The sequence below is a fragment of the Neoarius graeffei genome, chromosome 13, assembly GCF_027579695.1.
Source record: "Neoarius graeffei isolate fNeoGra1 chromosome 13, fNeoGra1.pri, whole genome shotgun sequence".
Taxonomy (NCBI): Eukaryota; Metazoa; Chordata; class Actinopteri; order Siluriformes; family Ariidae; genus Neoarius; species Neoarius graeffei.
Genome location: NC_083581.1, coordinates 67,980,645 through 68,003,951, shown reverse-complemented (window position 1 = coordinate 68,003,951; position 23,307 = coordinate 67,980,645). Strand labels below are relative to the sequence as shown.

The window sequence follows — 23,307 nt, the reverse complement described above, 5'->3', positions numbered from 1 at the left end:
GTGTGTTCAAGCACATGCCCTGTGTGTTCGATCAGACACGTGTAGAACTTAGAACTCAATGAGAAACCACATTGTCACTAGCCTTCATCAACTACAGCAGAAATCTTGGGTTATTATCACAATGCGTTGGCGACATCAGCAACTGCATTGAAGAGCCAGCGAACTCAAAAAACAAAAATAACAAAACAAAAAAAAAAACAAAACTATTTGAGCAAAACCAAAAGCCAACAGAAGGTTGACCGGATTAACACCACCACCACTGTTCGACAACGACTGCTAATGTCAGGCTCTACGCACACCTTGGAAATTAAAACTATACAGTTAAGAGATCATGCTACTAAAAACGGACCATGCAAAGGCAGCAACAGAATTAAAAGCACAAGATATACATAATTTAGACAAAATTGAAATAAACCAAAAAGGGCAGCGTTTTGTAATTTGTTTACAAAACCAGCGCGGTCGATACAAGGGCAAATAAACCAGGTATTCTATTAAATTAACTAAAATGCAAATCCGTTTTCTTCTGCTGATGCTTTTTTTTTTTTCTTTTTCCAACATTCAGTTCTTCAGAGCTACAAAAAAAAAAAAAAAAAAATTCGAATGTGAAAAACTTTGAAAGATCTATTATCCTGCTATTATTAACTATGTCGGGAATAAAGTGGGTAAATGTAATTTCCACCTCTTTATTTCAGTCAGAATGGATTTCATTTCCATGCAAAGAGGTTCAGCCATGCACTGGGAAAAAAAGGGTTTCTCTCACACACACACACACACACACACACACACACACACAAAAGTCTCGAGGTGTCAGAGCTCAGAGTGCAGAATTAGTGCTGGTTGGACTTCATCAGGGCACGAGGGAGACCTGGGGTGCTCGGTTCGTTTTTTTTTTTTAAATTAATTTACGAACATGAGGAAAAAAAAAAAAAAAAAAACTCTTAGTGACCAATACAGAACAGCACATGTCTCCCCTCAAACAAAGCACACTTATTTCAAAGACGGGCCTCAAAACAGGACAACACGAGCAGTATTTCAAAAAAGGAAAAACCCTAAAAGTGGTTCCAAAATTAATACCAAAAATTAATACTACAACCAATATAAAAATAAAAAAAAGACTGAAAAGTGGTTGCACCAATAAAGATTACAATTAAGCAATGTTACAAGCTAATCAGCAAGTTGATTTAAATTTTATTTTAATCCAAGTTCTATTGCATCACTTAAAATAGTTAAACTAAACAGTGGAGGAAAATTTGTGTCACCTATTAAAACCCTTGCACTGAATTTGATTGTTTACCATGATGATCCACCAGTCTAAAATAAAAACAGTAAGGATTTCTCTGCAAATCAGTCATTATCTGCATTGAAAACTAGCATATAAACTAGCAGACTTTCCTTTGAGGAACATTTTGTTTTTCTAAAATATGGCATTTCATAATTTAAACCCAGCTCAGATGCAAGATTAAAGGCCCGGTCCCACAACACCAATAACTATACCTACAAGGATTGAATTGAACGAAATTGCAATATGCGTATTAGCGATATATAACAAAGAATCCTGTCAAGTTTCGTGAAATTCCTCCAAAAATTGTGAAGGAAGTTGATTTCAGAAGGCGAGTACCCTTCCTGGGATGGACAGATGGACATCGCCACAACATAATCCCCGTTCGGAGCTTTCGGCCAGCGGGGGATAATAAAAATTGTGACGAAGTTGATTTCAGAAGGTGAGTACCCTTCCTGGGATGGACAGATGGACATCGCTACGACATAATCCCCGTTCGGGCCTTTCAGCCAGTGGGGGATGATAAAAATTGTGAGGGAAGTTGATTTCAGAAAGCGAGCACACCTTGATGAAATTGCCAAAGTACAAGTTTGTTAATAATCAAGAGCATAACTCTGGGAAAAGTTGCCCAAATTAAACGAAATTTCAATATGTGTACTACTGTCATATAACAAAGCCTTTTGCCAAGTTTGGTGAAATTCCTCCACAAATTGTGAGAGGAGTTGATTTCAGAAGAACGTACACCCTCATGAAATTCTCAAAAGTACAAGTTATTTAATCAAGGGTCAAAACTCTGGAAAAATTTTCACAAACAAAATTAAATCGCAATATGCGCATTACCGTCATATAACGAGGGCTTTTGCCAAGCTTCGAGAAATTCGTCCAAAAATTGTGAGAGGGGTTGATGTCAGAAGGTGAGTACCCTTCCCGGGATGGACAGATGGACATTGCTACGACATAAGCCCCCTTTGGGCCTTTCAGCCAGCAGGGGATAACTCCAACTCTGACTATCCCTCTGCCTGAATTGAGTTCCAGTCTGGAGCAGAAACACCACAACTATAATATCGCTTGGTCCTGACACTCAGGGAAATAAATGCATGCAACTTAGGAATAGTCAAGGAAGTTTTTTTCCAAGTAGCAGCACATTATTCCGGGTTGTACTGTACATCTTGGACTCCAAAACAACCCGTGTACACACTCCGGTGGTTGATATAATACAGATAGGTCACGGATTATGGAAATATAATTTTTTAAAAAAGGATACAAAATACAGAGCAGTTACAGATTTTAATACGGATGCATCATGGATACTAAAAATTTACGGATTGGTCACGGACGTTTCAGTATGTTACAGATTCGTTACCGATTTCATATGGATGATGCATCACGGATAAAAAAAAATTAAGAAGACTAAAACAATTAAATGTTTGGACTCCCGAAGTTCATAATCCTTGACTTGCAAGTGACGTCAAAGCAAAATAGAAACCCGGATGTCGGCCATGTTGGTGGATATACAAATGCGGGGTCAAGCGACATTCCATGCAAAACAGTCACGCGTACGCAACTCTGTTTTTTCACTGCTTTAAGCGTTCTTTTAGCTCTGCCATATCTTTGTGCTGTATATGGTTGTGGTCACAACAGTACTTGTGACCGTGGCACGTTCCGATTTTTTAGAATTGCGTCCGTAATTCGGAAAGAGGGCGAGGAAACTCTGAGGCTTAGTACGGAGAGGAGACGAGCACGGCTGAACAACATCGGCAGGGCTGATCTAACAGAGGCGAAAACCAAAACAGCTCATATTTGCAGTGACCATTTTATCTCAGGCGAGATTCAAAGCTCTCTTGATAATATCATGGAAGAATTTTATTTCGTGTTGCTAGAATTTTGCTATAAAATGAGCGTTCTCTTGTCGTGGCTCACTCGGTCGTTGTTATAATTTTAACACGTGTATTAGCATTTCGCTTCTAGGAGCGCCAGCAAAATTATACGATAGAAACAATCCAGACTGGGCGCCCACTCAGAACATGGGCTATGTTTCGTCCAAGGTCGGACTCGATTCTTTGGCAGCTAAACCAGATAGAACGCGATATCTGGGTACTCGATGGTCGGTAGAAGCGTCTTATCTTCAGAAAAGTCATACATGTCAACCTTTGGTCAATCAAACCTGTATAACCAACCTCCAAAATCCGTATTTCCCTTATAAAATCCTTATAAGATGCAAATTAAAATAATTTACCTAAAATTTGAATGATAATTAACAATGATATATCCAAGTTACTTTTTATTTAATATTGATAACAATAAACCTTCAGAATGAATACAAAGCTCCAATGTTCGACAAAAACACAAAGTGTCACTCTAATGTTCTGAATTGTACTCCATGACAGCTTTTTTAGCAGTCTGCACCAATACCTCACGAGGCTGCATGTCACAGCAAGTGTCTGTGTTGATCTTGCCGGAGTGCCCATTCAGAATCTTTTCAGTCGCTACTGAAAGTCACTCAGGTGGAAATACGCGTTTCAAACAAAATGTTACTTCCCGGTTGGCGGGATTCTCGCAATGCGGTGTGTGCATGATCAGAAGTGGAACGAAGTCTCGCTACCACAAGATAACACGCGATTTCATAAGACTCTTTACTGGCTGTTTGTGCTTTCTGTGGTGTACAGTACGTTTGTAAATGTTATGCGCTCTTTTATCATCGTGGGAATGGATTATAGCTCTAAATAAATATTGAAGTTTTTTTAAAGAATCCGTATAACTTTATTTGTACGCCCGTATACTACGTTTATTGAATCAAATCCGTATAAAATACGGACATTCCGTATAGGTTGACATGTATGAAAAGTCAGACTTTTTAAAATAATATGGGTCAAAACTACACATATCTATCTTATCTTCTCACCGGATCTTTGCTCGAGCGTTCAAATCGTGGTAATACTGAAAAAAAAACAACAACTCAGCATTGTTTACAGGCACGCTTTCAGAGGCTGCCATCCTAGTTGCTTTGTATATCCACCATCATGGCGGACGCTCATGACGCAGCACATTTTGATCACATGGTTGCAAGTCCTCTATTAAAATATCTTACCTGCATTTATATGCTTACTTTATTAATTTGCTATTGATATTTCATGGAAAAAAAAAAACATATCCGTGAATAAAAGATCCATGCTTTGTATTATATTTTTTATTTTCCGTGACTTCATGATGCAACAAGGATGTACAAAGATGCTCGGGGAAAAAATAGCACGTGCTCGGACAACGTCACGTGTAAACAATTCGCTCCAGAAGCAATCTGACCGATACGGAGAAACCCAGGCCTGGGCTATTGAGGTATTTCACTCACGTGACCAAGTCATGTGATGCTGCCATTTTGGACGTCACGGCTCGAATCAGTTTGAATGCGAGGATGGCGACAAACGAAAAACATAAAAGAAAAAGGAGCGAGATGCAGAAAACACCTTCACTATCCAGCGACGTAGGGCATTTACAGGGCGAGCAGAGGGAGAGGTATTTGCAAAAATTGAGGTTAGCAGGCTTAGAGAACGACGTTTATCTGCTTCCACCAGGATTGTTCACTGACGTACGGAAGTACACGAAGCCCTCGTCTTTACTTGACTTCGGCCCACGTGATCTGTATACCTATGTCGTTAAAAACCCATCGCCATACACAGGTATTGATCTGAAAGCGTATAAGAGTTTGGATGCCTACAAATATTTTGTGTCAGGCTGGGTAACATGCCTACATCAGCGGGTCGTCCCTGGAGCCGGTGGTCGCCATCTTATTACAGCTAAGGTTTGTTCACATTTTCATTTACTTTCGGTCCTCAGGATAAACAAAATGTTATTAAATGTCACTGAAATAACTTCTTAGTCTGTTGAGACATGGCCCGTTATAAATTTGCTGTTACCAGGCAATGACTAAGAACTGTATTATTAGGGTCGGTGTCTGTGTTGTAGCAGTGTATTAGCAGCTAGCTGTTAGCACTAGCTAATGTCAACAACATCATAGCTGGTATGTTACTGTAGCAATGTTTACGTTCAGTCATTTGGATGACTGTTAAAACCTTTCAGTCTCAAGTTTTTCCTTTACTGGATTTACTAGTTTACTGAGCTAGCGCGCTCGGGCAAGCTGGGAGCTAGCGCGCGCTAGCCTGCCGGCCGGCCGGTCCGCACACTAGCTCAGTAAACTAGTAAATCCAGTAAAGGAAAAACTTGAGACTGAAAGGTTTTAACAGTCATCCAAATGACTGAACGTAAACACTGCTACAGTAACATACCAGCAGTGTTGGGTACGTTACTTTCAAAAAGTAATTAGTTATAGTTACTTTTCCCAAAAAGTAACTGAGTTAGTAACGGAGTTACTTTGTCATAAAAGTAACTAATTACCAGAGAAAGTAATTATTCCGTTACATTTTGTTCCCCCTCAAAAAAAAATCAAATTAAATTAGTGTAATCATAATAAAAGTGAATGTTAAATGTGTTTAATGACTGAAATGGACACTTAACAGAACCAATTAGTAATGTTATCTACACTATATTAATATTTTTGTGGGACAATGTGAGATAAGACATCTATCAAATGTAATATATTTTTGTAGTTATTAAAATTAAGTTACTAATTACTGGCCACTGACGAGGACAAACGCTTTGTTCCTCGACATAATGTGCATTGCACGTAAACACTCTTGCCTTTTATTTCAAGTAATGAAAAGCAATGGCTGTATTTCCAATGTGAAAGCGCAGTGCTGGGCTGACCGCTCGCCATCGCTGTGTCTTCCGATTGAAAGAGCACGCAGTCGTGCAGTAGGCGTGGCCTACCCACATATGTTGTCCAAATCTACTCTGATTGGCTTACTGTGCCGTTGTCTCGTGTCTCCCCGCCCCACACTAAAGCAGAGGAAAGAAAGGCTGAGCGAGCAGCGTGCCAGATGAGAACAGCTTTAATAAAGTAACGCATAGTATTTTACTGTAAGTAACGGGAACGGCGTTATAACGATGTAAAAAGTAATTAGTTAGATTACTCGTTACTAAAAAAAGTAACGCCGTTAGTAACGCCGTTTATTTCTAACGCCGTTATTCCCATCACTGCATACCAGCTACTGTTGTTGACATTAGCTAGCTTGACGTTCAAAATGGCGGACACCGGGGCGTCACGTGACCCTGTGACGTCAGGTGAAATACCTCAATAGGTATCGTTATCGGTTTGGTGTGAGCATCAACCACATAACCTGCAGGGGACTGATTTACTTATAGTTGTAGTTATTACCCGTAGGTATTGTAGGACCGGGCCTGAAAATGAATCCTATCCTGAAATTTAACCTGACCTTAAATCAAATGGAGCCAAAGTTGATTCCAAAGTGTGATCTATATTTGAACATTTTTAAAACTAAAACCAGGACAAAAAGCAATCCTTATTGTTTAATTAACAGATTAAACGTCGATTTAATCCAGGCTGAGTCTTAATCTTTCTTGGTGCACCTCAGTCTGAGGGCGTACAGACTCAGTCTTACCAGTCTCTGTTGCTCGAGCAGTTGATCAGCCTCCTCTTTCTCTTTTTTATAAAGGATCTCCATCTCCGTAAGCCTAGATATCATACAGTACAGGACACAAGCATGAGCAAGCAGATCTGTTTAACCTCATCTCCTATTCACAGCGAGCAGGTTTACACAGCCTTAAACACAGACCCCAGACATTTTACAACACTGCAGTGGTTTTACAATCAGGTCTGTGTTAGAAGTTCGGGCATGAAGCCAACAGGGCCAAGTGGCGCTACGGTACCTCTTCTCCATCTCCTGCTTCATGTCGATGCCCTGTTTTTCCAGAAGTTCTCTCTGGGCAAAGGTCCAGTCCACAGGCTCCACAGGCGTCTCAGCTGATGGAGTCTTCTCTCGTTCAGCTCGCGCCTGCTCAGGGTGGTTAAAGCGGAACACGTGGTTCTTCCCCATGATGATACGATTACCTGAGAAACGTGGAAGATAATACCGGTGTTGGGTTTAGGAGCCACCATAGCAGCACGTACACACAATCTCATTTTGGTAACCAAGATGTCAAAAAGTGTTCTTGATTGGTTAGGTGTTTGGCAATTTTTTATTTTTATTTTTTTAAGAACAGCAGTAATACAGATCATAGGTTTATATCAACACGGTCATTCTAAATAACGATTATTTACCAAAGCTGAAGTGAATATCTGTGAATAATAACTGAAATGAAGTTGATAGGGTTCTCCAGAAAATCTGAAGTAGTCTCATCTCACTCATCATCTCTAGCCGCTTTATCCTTCTACAGGGTCGCAGGCAAGCTGGAGCCTATCCCAGCTGACTACGGGCGAAAGGCGGGGTACACCCTGGACAAGTCGCCAGGTCATCACAGGGCTGACACATAGACAATCATTCACACTCACATTCACACCTACGGTCAATTTAGAGTCACCAGTTAACCTAACCTGCATGTCTTTGGACTGTGGGGGAAACCGGAGCACCCGGAGGAAACCCACGCGGACACGGGGAGAACATGCAAACTCCGCACAGAAAGGCCCTCGCCGGCCGCCGGGCTCAAACCCGGACCTTCTTGCTGTGAGGCGACAGCGCTAACCACTACACCACCGTGCCGCCCATCTGAAGTAATTTTTAAAAAAATAAAAAATAAAAAATAAAAAAACCTAGTAGGCCGCTAATGCGCTAATGCTAGAGGGATCTGAAGGCATGCCCCCCCCAGAAAATTTTGAAATATACATGCCTTCTGGTGCATTCTCAGCTAATAAAATTACTATTTCCCTGTAAAATAATTGCAAAAAATGTATGAAATTTCCTTCCAGGTGTGTGTGTGTGTGTACTTGGCTTTCTCAGTTACCCTCTGTAGTACACTGCCTGGTTCTGTAACATAACTACATACGCTAAGGCGTGGTCATGTGGTCCGGCTCAGCCAATCAGAGCGCGAGAATCGATCAACAATGACAATTCTGTGGTGGAATAATTGGATTTGCAGCAAATTATGAGCAGCAGAGATCATATAAAATCGCTAAAACACTGAAAGGCAAGTTTTTATTTTTTTCTGGGCTCGAGTAGCCGGCGCAGACAGTCTGCGTAGGTGGAGAAAACCGCCGGTAGCCGGCGCTTCTGGACATCCGAGATGAGGTTATTATTCACCGATGTTCATTGAGCTTGAGGTGGATAATTGTTTTAGTATAAATACACAGGTGATTATTTTAAAAAACTCATTAAAAAAATTATATTTAAAAATTCAAAAGCAGCATGCAAACGCAATAAAGGCACGGCACAGACTTGTCACTTATCTTTGCCGAGTCACATAAAATACTGTTGTTGTGAAATTGAGAAAATGAATCACAATTACCTTCGAATAGTTTTAGACCAAACTTTGTAGCATCTTTAGTGCGTTTAGGAGCAGCGTTTTCTTTCATCGTTTGTAATTCTTCCTCACTTACGGTGACGAAGCGATTAGCCGCCATTTTGCCGAGTCACTCGAGGTGATTATCGAGAAACGGTCCGATTTTTCTTGCTCAATCGGTGTGCGTGATTTCCTATAATCACCTCCGGATTTATACTAATACTGACTAATGGAAGCAGCGTCTTGTCCGCACCCTTAACACATGTTGGCAAGATTTTGGCCAGTGCTTCAGCTGAGAGATTTGGTGTTCTGTCCTCGCAAGTAAAACTATTTGGGTCTGGCTAGCATGTGTATTTACTCTGTTTAACTGTGAAGTGTGTGTTGTGCTAGCAGGAGAGTTGTATGACGGCTTTGTGATGAAATTGTGTCGGGTTCCATGTAAGCGTTTTTAGTCTGCCTCGTAAAGGTCATGGCAAAGGTATTGATGTGTGTAATGGAGCAGGTTGTGGGATTCGAGTCGAGCTAAAGCCACGGCATTGCGTCGGTGTGTAAAACGTGTTGAGTTGAAACAGAGCTACAAGCCAAATAAAAAGATTTACTTTCTGAATGTCGATGAGTAAGGACTAGGGTTGTTCCCTCCCTCTCTTTTTTTTTTTTTCTCCTGGTTGCTCTGGAGGTTGCTTGACTTCTCATCAACTCTTCATTATTATAATGTAATCCTTGCTATTTTGCAGCGATTGTTGGCCAAGAGATGTACAGTGATGCACGTTAAGTAAAGTGGGATGTAAGAAACAACCGTACATTCTGAAAGAACCCGTTTTCATAACCACTTGGCCATGCATTGGATTTTATCTGATCTAGGGCTGATTCGAAAGCAGAACTTATTTAGATCAAATCGATGGATTTTTTTCCCCCACTTCATCCCTGTAACGTGAACTTGAGATCCGAGTGCAGAAACGTGCCCATTCTTTCCTGTCAGGATCTGTCAGCGTACAGGGCATCCACCATCTGCTGCTGTATAAATAGCCCATGCAGTATGAGCTTCTCGTTCTTTCCCGGAGGTTTTGAAGTCAACTTGACTCTCATCCATACCTCAAGAGGTTAACCATCTCACACGGTGCTTTCGTTTTTCCTTTACAACTTTAAAAAAAAAAAAAACCAAAAAAAAAAAAAACACAGTACAAAACCTTACAAAAGGGAATTCAACAAGAAGAGTAGTACTGCTTCTTAAAGAGCCTGAAGTGCTCAGTTTTTATGGTTGGTTTGTGTCGATATTTGCATTTCATTCATGCTTGCTTAGCCTACCTAACCATGCCCTATAATCACTTCCGTATTTATCAAAGTCCCTCCCGTGCCAGGGCGTGGTCTTCCCAGGCAGTCTCCCATCCCAGTACAAACCAGGAGTAGGTTTCCCAAAAGCCTCTTAACGCTAAGAGCCTCTTAACTAGGCGAGAGAGTGTTCATTGTGATGCTCACTCTACTATTTAACGATGATCTGTGTGCTACAATGCTTTTGGGAAACCTACTCCAGTCTTTTGAGGCCCTGTCCACACGGCAACGGATTAAGGTGAATCTGATAAAACTGTTTATCGTTTCGGCCTGGCGTCCACACGGCACCGGCGTTTTGGGTGCCCCAAAACGAAATCTTTTGAGAACGGGTTCCAGAGTGAAAAAATCTGGCAACGGAGCCATTGCGAAGTCGTCTGGATGAGTAGAATGGATTTGTTTACGATGACGTCACAACCACATGTGCTTCACGCCGGGTAGAAGTGTAACGAACTCGATGCGAGTTGTCAACTGAACCTATAACTTGGTTCATGAAACGCGCTTACAAAATATTTTCACTGTGAATATTTATTGTGTAATGGTGCAAAGTGAGAGAGAGAGAGAGAGAGAGAGAGAGAGAATAGCCCTTAGGGCAGAGTCAATCCTGCCAGCAAAAATAGGGAAAAAAAAAAAGGAGCGATCTCACCTCTTCAGATGTTGGTTTAAGTCCGATAATACATTCCTCAAAAAGGGCGTAGAAGAACAAAGTAATCCATCAACGTGTAGCATTCAGTTTATTCCGGACCATTAAAGAATTCTGGAGGATATCAGAATGTTGGCGCGCCGGCTTCCATCTACCCCTGTTCATTCCTTTTTCCGCGTCTCCATTCAAAAAACGAGCACGTGATTTAAAGGGACTATATCCATAGGATAGGGAGTGAGAAAGTGTGCGCGTGTGACAGTGACAGTCACTGTGCACATGCGCAGTTATGCGCATGCGTCTACTTCTATTGTCCTGGTGTCTCCGATGGGACCGTCTTACAGCGCATGTAGTGGTGTGGCATGTGTATTGCATCGTTTTCAGCAAGCGTTGCGTTGCCATATGAACCTGAAATTTTACTGATCAGTTGCCCATGTGGATGCGATATTTAAAAAAAAAAAAAATCTCGTTGCCGTTGTCGTGTGGATGTAGCCTGAGCCACATTGGATGCCGCCGATCTCCGTTCCTATAGCCCTCGGCCTCTCGCCTATTACACAGCTAGGGTTACAGCGGGGAGCTAGTTCTCTGGTAACCGAGCGAGTTTGACTCCCTACTCGCATCTGTACTGCAGTGGTTTTTGCCAGATGGTAGTAGGTACCATTTTGATGACGGTATGACCAGACCGCGAGTAGAACTCACGATCTCCCGATCGAGATGCGGACACGCCAACCACAAGGCCAGCTCACGGTTCTCTGTATTTATACTAATACGTTATTATTTCTATAACATTCACAGGGACTTGTGAATGTTATGGACGCACCACACCATTTTTTTTTCCTTTTTAAACAAGGAAAAACGTGTCCCCTTTGATATGATGAAGCTTTCTGTAAGGAGAGCGCTATTTAACATGCTGTTATGGGAAAATAATCAACATCAGAGTGTTAATTACACCACCCCAGTGTTTATTCTTTTCCTATAACTACATGCCCCATTATACACTCCATCCAGAAGTTTTTAAGGTACACGTAAGCACTATGGAGTGAGTGGAGGCTTTAGGACTCACCTGAGCGCAGCTGCACAGCGTCGCTCACACGCTTGCCGTTCACATACGTCTCCGAGCCTTCACACGGCACCAGCAATACAATCACTGTAACGTCAGCAGAAAAGTCAGTCAGTCACAATCCGGCGCCAGCATATCAGCCTACACCCAATTAGCTCACGTTACAATAGAAACGACTGGGAACGATGTTGATGTCGATCCCACTAACTCTCCGGACTATATTTGAATTAATTAAAAAAAAAAAAAATGCACTTTATGAAACGAGTCCCTTCATCTAGAAATAATGTAAAACAAAGGATCAAGATACATCTGAATAAAACATTTTGAAAGATAATAGGCTGATGAATACTTCAGAGTACGACACTTTCATGAATTATACACTCAAAGCTCTTTGTTAATTAAGCTCTTACACTCATCATTGCCCTTACACTTCCAATATGAGGTTGTTGGGTTTTTTTCTCAGTATGAAGCAATGCGCTGAAATTCTTTTCTGTGATAATAACAGATACACGACGGACACAGACACGGTACATGGCTTGAAAAATGCTGAGTGTTCCTCTGAATCTATTTGCGTCACAAACAGATGGTGTGATTTCAGCAAAACCTCACCATCTCCATTGGTGTTTCGCTCGCTGCGGAAGATGCAGTGCTCCTCTCTGATGTGCGCTCCACTCAGAACGATATCTTGCCTTCTCTCTGCATCGGCCTGGCCCACCCTGTCAACACAGAGGCACAATCACACGCTAGCTGGCCAACCGAGATATAAAGCTGAACCGCTGACCCTGAAACAGTCGATCCAGCTCCAGTCTGACAGCATAGTATGAAGGAAAATAGAAATTTTCTATGAAGTGCATATCCATAAATCAAAATAACTGCTCTTATAATTCTCTGAAAGCTGGTAATAATTCCTCGCAAGCATAAAGTTTTGATCGTGTGACGTATAATCATGTTTTAACACGAGTGTCACTATGCATTATAACGTGATGTGGTGTACTGTACAGCCTTTAGAATGAATAATGACTTGTGATCAATGATAAAGCAAATTGAATATTTCATAAAAATAAAAAAAAAACATTGTACACATTTAAAATATCACCATGTTGCACTTCAAGCAAATTGAGTACGTTACATTAGGATACTATTAACTTGAATAGAATTCAAGATTAATTACAAAAACACAGCGACACGTTATTGAAGTTTGAAAATCTTGATATAATGAAGGCATGTCACAAAAAAAAAAGAAAGAAAAAAAAAAAGTGTGCTCTGAGAGCACAATATCCCCCGCTGGCAACGATGCTATAACTCTGGTAAAATGGAACTGAATTGAACGAAATTACAATATGCGTATTACCGACATATAACAAAGAATCCTGCCAAGTTTTGTGAAACTCCTCCAAAAATTGTGAGAGGAGTTGATTTCAGAAGGTGAGCACCCTTCCCAGGACGGATGGACATCGCCACGACATAATCCCCCTTCCGGGCTTTCAGCCAGCTGGGGATAAAAAATTTTGCCAAATTGTATGAAATTCTTCCAAAAAATTGTGAAGGAAGTTGATTTCAGAAAGTAAGCACACCTTGATGAAATTGCCAAAGTACAAGTTTGTGAATAATCAAGAGCATAACTCTGGGAAAATTTGCCCAAATTAAACGAAATTTCAATATGTGTATAACTGTCATATAACAAAGCATTTTGCCAAGTTTGGTGAAATTCCTCCATAAATTGTGAGAGGAGTCGATTTCAGAAGAACGTACACCTTCATGAAATTGTCAAAGTACAAGTTATTTAGGGCCCGTTTACACGAGGACGCTGTCGGGTAAAAACGACTAAATATTTTATCGGAAGTGCCTTCCGTCTACACGGGGACGGCGTTTCCGAGGCTGAAAAATGGAAAAAATTGAAAACGCCTTCCAGAGTGGATAAGTTAAAAACAGCCCCCGTTGCATATCCATCTAAACTACCCAGTACGCGAAACTCTGCTCGGATCTGCTCACGTCGGGTACGCGTTTACGTCATACATATGTCATATACTGTACATGCCAGCCCGGGAAGTAAGAAAGTAAGTAAAAAAGTAAGAGCATGTCTGATTACATCGATCCAACGGACCTTCAAGCTGCTCTGGCAGCCTTAATAAACGTCCAGGAGTCCTTCGAACATCTATACCGAATCTGCACATATACCGTTAATGAACAGAGGCGGGTATAGTATGCTCTTACTTTTTTACTTACTTTCTTACTTACCATAGCCAGAGTAGTCAAAGTTTTCGCGGCGCAGATGTGCAGATCAGACAAGACGGAAGACGTTGCGCATGCGTGCAGACATAGCGGAGGTCTTTCACAGCACCACCTAGCCGCCTGGCATGCACATCCAATTGAATTCCACACATTTATGCGTCACCGTATAGACGCAAATTTCCTCCTTGAAAACGGTTGTGTAGACGCGGAAAAAAGTGAGAACGAAAACGGACTTTTGCGTTTTTGTTTCAGACCGTCCCCGTGTAAAGTGGGCCTTAATCAAGGGTCAAAACTCTGGGAAAATTTTCACAAACGAAATTAAATCGTAATATGCGTATTACCGTCATATAACGAGGGCTTTTGCCAAGCTTCGAGAAATTTGTCCAAAAATTGTGAGAGGAGTTGATGTCAGAAGGTGAGTACCCTTCCCGGGATGGACGGATGGACATTGCTACGATGCACAATTTTTATTATCCCCCTTTCAGCCAGCGGGGGATAATAAAAATTGTGAGGGAAGTTGATTTCAGAAAGCAAGCACACCTTGATGAAATTGCCAAAGTACAAGTTTGTTAATAATCAAGAGCATAACTCTGGGAAAATTTGCCCAAATTAAACAAAATTTCAATATGAGTATAACTGTCATATAACAAAACCTTTTGCCAAATTTGGTGAAATTCCTCCACAAATTGTAAAAGGAGTTGATTTCAGAAGAACGTACACCCTCATGAAACTGTCAAAGTTATTTAAATCAAGGGTCAAAACTCTGGGAAAATGTTCACAAACGAAATTAAATCGCAATATGTGTATTATCGTCATATAACATGGCCTTTTGCCAAGCTTCGAGAAATTAGTCCAAAAATTGAGAGAGGAGTTGATGTCAGAAGGCAAACACACCTTCATGAAATTGTGAAAGTACAAGGTTGTTAATCAAGGGCTGTAACTCTGGTAAAATGCGACCCAATTTAACAAAAATTGCAATATGCGTATTACCGACATATAACAAAGAATCCTGCCAAGTTTCATGAAATTCCTCCAAAAATTGTGAGAGGAGTTGATTTCAGAAGGTGAGATCGCTTCCTGGGATGGATGGACATCGCCACGACATAATCCACCTTCGGGCCTTTCGGCCAGTGGGGGATAAAAAGGAAGGTTGAAGGTGTGTGAATCTAAAGATTACTTAGACAGCGAGGAGAAAAAGGTTGCGTTTTCATACCTTGTAACCCCGTCTTTGATGTAGTACAGCAGGCATTCGGACATGAGAGGATCCTCGTTCAGGTTAACCAGGTGAGGGGTCTGTGGAGATGGAGAGAGAGAGAAAGAGAGAGAGATAGAGAGAGAGAAATAGAATTTCATGAATCTACCTGGACAAATCTGTCAGTACATGCACAGGAGTAGAGTACAAGCGTTGTCCAAAATCAGTGTTACTTTTATAAAAGTCATACAACCAGAATTTAAAAAAAAAAAGAGGAAAAAAAAAAGAACTGGGATTATACAAAGCATATCTATTTAAAGCTACTACTACATAATCACGAATCCACTTTTTAAACCACCAACCTTTTTTGGGGAAAACACCCCATTAAAGTCAGCAAAGAGATCACAAGGCCCTTCAGCGTAAAGCTATTTGGCAGGATCAACCCAGTTAATGGAGGCAATGGGGAAAAAATAGGAGTGAAAAAACAGAAATGAAATCAAAAATCAGGCTGCTTTAGATCACACATTAATGACAAAGGTAACAGAGAAGGGAAGGGAAGAGATGGACCATGTTGATGACGTGTCGGAGCCATGTATTAAAGCTAGACTGCCCTTCAGATTTTTCAAGTGTAGGTCATAAAAAGAATTTTTCCCGACACCCAATTATTTTTGTTTAGTGGACCGAAAGCTACTGAATTCGAATCACAGACTTCCAATTGTATCTGTTTTTATTTTTAAATAGAAAAATTAATGAATTTAGAGCCACGTGGCCCTCAATTCTCCGCTATTTTTTTCCTGCTTCACCATGACCCGATTCAAGATACTACCGTACATCATGCATCACGTGGTGGGCTTTCCCCATTCACGCAGGGTATTATGGGATACAAATTTGAAACCAGAGAGAAAAATGGAGGACGTGAGTGTGCGAATGAAACGTGAAAGACCGACTACAGTAACGGAAAGAAAGCGAGAAGAAAAGACGTTACGTTATATACGAAGGAAAGGAAACGCAGGACCAAACTAATAAGTATCGGCGGTCAGCAAGCACCTCGGTGTGATCAGCTGTTCGTTTAGCGACAGAATGTCAGTGCAACTGTCAAAAGTCAAAGGTAAACCTGTAGATGGCAGTAATGCAACACTGTGGATGCCAGCTTCCGTAAAACCCAAAAGAAGAAGAAAAAGAAGTTAAACCTGCGCATGCGCACACACACGGACTTCCTCTGTTTGCTTGACTGTGCGAACCGAACGATTTCATGCACATTATTTGCTTTAATCCCCTCAAATTAAATAACTTCCCAGCCACAGAATGGCCTGATTTTTGAGATATTACAGAAATAAACATACATCACAATGACCACATTTCAGACGGAACTAAATTTCACTGATTTTATGAAACCGAAAGGCCGTCTAGCTTTAAGCTAAATGGGAAAACTGAGTTATTAAGCACACATGGCGTTAGAGAGTGTATGGGCAGCACCAGGGAGGGGCTTGGGGGTGCTGTAGTGACCCCTAGGATAGCCATAGCACCCCCTTTAGCACGCCCAAGAAATTTAAGTGGTTTATTTAGAACTTTTAACATCTGAATACTATCATTTACAATTTGGAAATAAATAAATACATTAACAAACCACTACTGTAACGTCGCAATAGCGAGTTCTGTGGAACGGGATACTGTTGACTCAGGAGTCGAGGTGTTGGTAGCTGGCAGCATGAGTTCATGATCACAGAACCTGAGACTGTGCACAAACCTCCGTATCTGTTGCTTGCTGCTTGGCTGTAAGCCTTGGCTGTGGCTTAATTATCCAAAATTTTCGATTTGGAGGGGTGTTTACGTAGGCTGGCTTGTGAACCTGACATCTATATCCCGTGAGCTGAATCTCACCTTGTTTTTAATACAGAATAGCACTGTGACTGTTGCAGATCGGGTACTGCGTATGCGCACGTGTGTCAGGGGTGTTGGAATAGAAATTATAAGGACCACCGTTCGTGAAAGTGAAACTAAGTTCATCGAGCCGCCTCATCAGATCCGCTCTAAAATTTAAGGGGTTCTTCCTTGGCTCATGCTACACCTTTCCACCAACCCTGTGTCCGAAATCGCTCCCTACTCACTATCTAGGGCACTATATAGTGAGGACGCCATTTTGTAGTGCTGTCTGAAACCTTAGTGAGGATTATTTACACCCTATATAGTGCACTCAAAGTATCCCACAATGCATCATGAAAAGTAGTGTGCAATGATGGTCACTAACCAAGCAGTATATGCACCATCATGCATTGCGGTCGCGCTGAAAGAAATCAAAGTCTCAAATTTGATTTAATAAAAGGCAGCGACAAAGAAGAAAGTATTCAGCCTTGATTTAAAAGAACTGAAAGATGCAGGTACTTTGTATTGATTAATGCGGGAAATACGCTCAGTATAATATGGATTTATCACAAAAATACATGCATGTGTTTATTATTTTGAAAACCCACCAGACGACTGATCTGACACGTTTTAATTGTGCGACAGTAATGACGTAAATACCAGCATTTCGAGTAGTGCTCGAAAGTGTTTCTTCATTTTACCAATGAGCTTACTATTTAGTCCTCATCTCAGCTCATTATCTCTAGCCGCTTTATCCTGTTCTACAGGGTCGCAGGCAAGCTGGAGCCTATCCCAGCTGACTACGGGCGAAAGGCGGGGTACACCTAGTCTGGTTAACGCGACAAAGCTCTACGAGCTATTAGTCTGGCCAAGATATTAAGCCCAACTGTTTCCCAGAGCCCGTGGTTGACCCGCCTCTCTGAAATGCCTCAGTCTGCTCCTGGTCGAAGCCAGAAAAGGCTGTGACGAAGCTTAAACCAATCACATCACTCTTTCCTCTGAGATATGCGACGCGACGGGGCTAACTGGTAGATTAAACTCTTACCGAAGCCGGTCGGGAGCAAGGCGAAAGCGTCCTTCCTTTCAATAAATACCTCCAGGGCTGCTCTTTGCTCCGTTTTCAATGAGAACTTCCCGTTGAATGCTTTCAATACAGCATCTATGCGGAATAGATGCGGAAGCGTGAATGAAGCGCTTCCGGCATAGATTCTGTAAACAATCTATGGCTTCCGGTCGCAGTTCTACTACGTCAGTGCCTTGAACACGCCTCCACCCAGGGCCGTTGGAGATGCTCAAAGTTGATTGGTTCCCGATTTTTCGGGAGCTTGGAAGAGCTGTAGATAGCTTGCCTGGCCAGACTAAGCTCGCAACAGGCCCTCGTGTTGCGTCATGCTTAGGATGAGCGGGCCCAGGCTAGGGTACACCCTGGACAAGTCGCCAGGTCATCACAGGGCTGACACATAGACACAGACAACCATTCACACCTACAGTCAAGTTAGAGTCACCAGTTAACCTAACCTGCATGTCTTTGGACTGTGGGGGAAACCGGAGCACCCGGAGGAAACCCACGCGGACACGGGGAGAACATGCAAACTCCACACAGAAATGCCCTCACCGGCCACGGGGCTCGAACCCGGACCTTCTTGCTGTGAGGCGACAGCGCTAACCACTACACCGCCGTGCCACCCCTATTTAGTCCTCTATATAGTAATTCCCTATGTAGGGAGTAGTGAATGAATGAGCGATTTCGGACACAGGGCGCATTTGATGAAAAATCAGGCCTGTAGTTTTTGCATAATCCAGCTTGAAGGTAAACAAATTGAAAGCTAATTACCTCCACCAAGGAGGTTATATGTGCCAGTGGCCACAGTTTAATGGCGAAACCTAAATTTCAGAAGAGCCTCGGTGAAAAGTTAAGCAACACATTCGCACCAGGAAAAAAAATAAAATAAAATAAAAATAAATCTCTAGCACGGGCGGCACGGTGGTGTAGTGGTTAGCGCTGTCGCCTCACAGCAAGAAGGTCCGGGTTCGAGCCCCGTGGCCAGCGAGGGCCTTTCTGTGCGGAGTTTGCATGTTCTCCCCATGTCCGCGTGGGTTTCCTCCGGGTGCTCCGGTTTCCCCCACAGTCCAAAGACATGCAGGTTAGGTTAACTGGTGGCTCTAAATTGACCGTAGGTGTGAATGTAAGTGTGAATGGTTGTCGGTGTCTATGTGTCAGGCCTGTGATGACCTGGCGACTTGTCCAGGGTGTACCCCGCCTTTCGCCCGTAGTCAGCTGGGATAGGCTCCAGCTTGCCTGCGACCCTGTAGAAGGATAAAGCGGCTAGAGATAATGAGATGAGATGAGAAATCTCTAGCACCACCCCTGAGAGAGTGCCTCGCTGGCACTGGCTTTCACACACCCACTACTCTTTCGCTCTCTTTTCATGATCTCACCATCCTGATTTTTCTGTCATGTTGAGGAATCTGTGCTGCCAGATCCTCCGGACACAGCGACACTAATCATGACTACAGTGAGTGTGATGTTCCCGAGTGGCTTTTACGGTTCACTGGGAGATCATAGCTCAGTGATACCATACAATTCATTTTCCAAATTTTTCCTCAGGGAACAGTCTTGACCGCGCTTAAAATGTGGCGAAACTGCACTGGAAATTTATTGTAAAATGTATTAACAGGCAGTTAATTTGGATGATTCTCTCAGACAAATGACTAAAGTAGCTTTAGAACATCCTCCAAACATTCTTTAATAAATGCGTTATCAGGTCTACCCTTTTTCTCCCTTGTTGATTAGCAAGTACACTTAATACACAGACACAGAGGGGCGAGAAAAAAAAAAAGTACGTACTGAACTTATCCTGCTGGTGACGCAATCAAAACTACTCTTAAATTTTCTTGGATACGTTTTACAGAATCTAGGAGGCTTTACACAATATTACACTGCCACGATATCCAGTGAGGCTTACAAGCCTCAACGGCAGGCATTGCCCGAATGCCCGATTTGCCCGACCAAGACGCTCAAGCAGAAGTATTTTAGCGAGTTAGGCCCATTCGGGCACACCTATGGTCGGCTTCTTTAAGCACAACCAGAAACACAGCAAAGACTCGCCTGTGCAGAGGTGGACAAAGTAACCAACTTCATTACTTAAGTGAAAGTACAGGTCCCGCTGGTTAAATGTTACTCCGATACAAGTGAAAGTTGTCCAGTCAAATTTTTACTTAAAGTATTGAAGTACTTGCTTTTAAAAATACTTAAGTATTAAAAGTACATTTTCTGTCAACGCATCGTTGTACTATTGCCACAACGCTTACAAAACCTAATGCTGTTACCAAAGACAGAAACGTGAATTCACAAAATGAACGCATGCTGTGCCATCATGGTGGTTTAACGTTAAGCTAGCTAGTCAGTGACGCGCCACCTGACATGCTAGCAAACTCTTTTCAAACTCGAAATCATACTGGGTAGCTAACGCTACTAGAAAAGAACGATTTCTACATTGTTTATTTGGTAAGATTATGCTAAAACACATTTCTGAAAGGACTTCAGATAAGTTAACGTTATTCATGTTAGCGTAACTTTGTTTTTACATGCTAACTAAGAGTGTCCAAGTTAACTAGCTATGTGTAAACGTTAGCTGTAGACAAGGCGATGGCAACTTGACAGGCAAATCCATAGAAAGTCATTTGACTAACCAGACTGCATAGCTATGTTTGCAACATTATCGCTAGCTCTAAAAGCACAGACAACTTCACTACAAGTTTTCTCTTGGAATAAAACGTTTATATACCTCAATGTGCTCCCGCAGGTTGGACGACGAGTTTTTGTAGGCTGTGATGTGATTCGTTTTCAGCAAACAAAAGCAAACATTTAAAACGAAACGAATCTTTAATCCTTTCAGAAAACTGAAACATGGGTTCTAGGTAAAGCCACGAGTGCGTGCGTTCTCCAGAAGAACCGCCTCCTTCCATTCTGCCATCAACTGATCGCGTTCAAATAATGTTGCTGAGAAATCACTGAACTTGATTTTATTCACAGTCTATGGATGTGACGTGACCCGTGTGATTACTGATTGGCCGTCTCAGTGTCACCTGCAAAAAAACCCAATCACGTTTTAGAAAAGAAAACAAAAAACATCCACTTTCAAAGCCGCTTCATAGTAACGAGTAACTTGATAGAAATGTCGTGGAGTGAAAAGTACAGTATTTGTCTTTCAAATGTAGTGAAGTTAAAGTCAGAAGTTTCCAAAAAAAAATACTCAAGTACAGATACTCAAAAAGCATACTTAAGTACAGTACTCAAGTAAATGTACTTCGTTACTGTCCACCTCTGATGTGCAGTATGGGCACAGGATCACCTTGACTTTTGGAGATATCTGAAAATGTCCAAGTTTTTACAGACAGACATCTGGGAAAGTGACTGCTATGTCTCGCAAAACTGCTACGCGGGCGAGACAAAAATGATTTTCAAGCGAGTACATTACAAAAAACAAGACGCATCAACCAGCATCCTCACCTCCCCTGTGATCGCCATTTAGTTTTTTTCTTCCCGATTTGTAACGTGATTCTGACTGGCTCGCTTCAGGTACATGTGCGCAATTTTTTTAAATTTTTTTTTATTTAACCTTTCTTTAACCAGGAAATGGTCCCATTGAGTTACCATAACTCTTCTTCCAGGGAGTCCTGGCCAAGATAGGCGGCTAAAAAGTTACATTACAATAAAACACATAAGACAAGACAAACCACAGCTACACCACATCTAAACAGACAAAAACAAATCAATGCTAACAGCCTATGTATACACAGACAACTAAAAAAAAAAAGCACACGGCAAACAAATAATGAAATTAAAAACAATTGCAATGCTCAGTTAATGTTGCTTTTAAAAGGTCTTTGAAAGAATTAATGGGTGGGAGAATTTCAAGATTAACGCTACGTTCACACTGCAAGGCTTAATGCTCAATTCCGATTTTTTTGTGAAATCCGATTTTTTTGTGAGGTCGTTCACATTAACAAATATATGCGACTTGTATGTGATCCTCAGTATGAACGAAAAGCGACCTAAAAGTGTTCCGCATGCGCACTGCAGGATACGACGACGTCACACGCAGTGAGCATGGCCAGTGTTTACGGAAGTAAAACCGCCCGGTTGCGGTATGACTCATCCAATCTAGCTTGAATAGCTGCATCCCCCCAAATGGAAATGAGCTCCCTAACCTCTGCGTCCTTCCATTGAGAAGATTCAGAACCTTCACAGCCTGAAGCGTCCCTCGCATTGATGTCATGCGCCATGTTGTTGTAACTTTTTTTGAGAGACCCGCCGCCTACTTCAGCGCAGAATAGTGACGTTTGTGGCTTGTTGATGATGTGTAAGTCGGATGAATGCGACCTGGCGGTTCAGACTGAAGTCGCATATGAAAAGATCGGATAGGAATCGGAATTAGGACCACATATCCAAACGGCCTGGGTCGGATTTGAAAAAATCGGATCTGTGTCGTTCATATTGTCAATAAAAGATCGGATACAGGTCACATATGGGCGAAAAGATCGGATTTGAGTCACTTCAGCCTGCAGTGTGAACGTAGCCTTAGAGTAGCAATTGTACTTTTTATCACTACGAGTGGTCGCTGGTGCCCTCTACGTTTTCCTGGGTTGACTTCAGGACGTCCACATACACATTTGTTTCAAAAAAAAGAAAAAAAGAAAAAAAGGGCTAGTGGTAAGAATGTTAAGACATGCTTTTGTGTCTCAAATAGTAAACCACCCTATAAAGGTTGTTTAATTTCCTCCTAAATGCAATGGCAAACTGAATGATAAATGATAAGTCTGTACTACAGTACAGACTCGTTTTATATTGGTTTTAGTTTTATAATTCATCTTTGCAATATTGCTAATCATTGTTATCGGCAAAACAAAGTGTGTTTTGTGTCCTAAACTCTATATAAAAAGACGTATTCGGTACTCGTACCGTATGGAAGTCTTACATATATGACACTGATTTATGTTTCGTGTTTTCAGGGCTCGTCTTGTTCTTCTGTTGTAGAAATAATTTTTTTTTTAGACGTACTTTTGTCTAAATAACTCAATTATACCCCTAGAAAACATATCAGTATTGCCTTGAACCGTGTACTTGAAAACTTGCCGGAATACCGCAAAATTTTAGGGCAAAAGGAAATTCAAGGGGGGCAAAAAATTTGAGGCCATTTAAAGTGTCAAAAGTTAACGTCGAGGCCTGGTTTACGCTGATTATATTAATCTTTCCAGACCATCCAACCTTCATGCATTTTGTGTACCGTAGGAGCTCTACGACCGAACACTGCAAAACAGGAGATCAAGCAATCAGCATATCATCATGGAACAAGAAGAAAGTG

At 41.7% G+C, this 23,307-nt stretch overlaps 1 protein-coding gene across 6 annotated transcripts in view; it reads right to left on the bottom strand.

Moving 5' to 3' along the window:
- Positions 1-23,307, bottom strand: part of kif1b (kinesin family member 1B) — a 286,078-nt gene that overhangs the window by 126,319 nt on the left and 136,452 nt on the right. For all 6 annotated transcript variants that reach the window (XM_060938398.1, XM_060938399.1, XM_060938400.1 and 3 more), the window contains 5 exons: positions 15,098-15,177; positions 12,262-12,368; positions 11,656-11,739; positions 7,061-7,241; positions 6,793-6,865 (listed from right to left, as the gene is read on the bottom strand). In XM_060938398.1, coding sequence (XP_060794381.1) covers positions 6,793-6,865; positions 7,061-7,241; positions 11,656-11,739; positions 12,262-12,368; positions 15,098-15,177 — 525 coding nt within the window. The remainder of the gene's footprint in view (positions 1-6,792; positions 6,866-7,060; positions 7,242-11,655; positions 11,740-12,261; positions 12,369-15,097; positions 15,178-23,307) is intronic.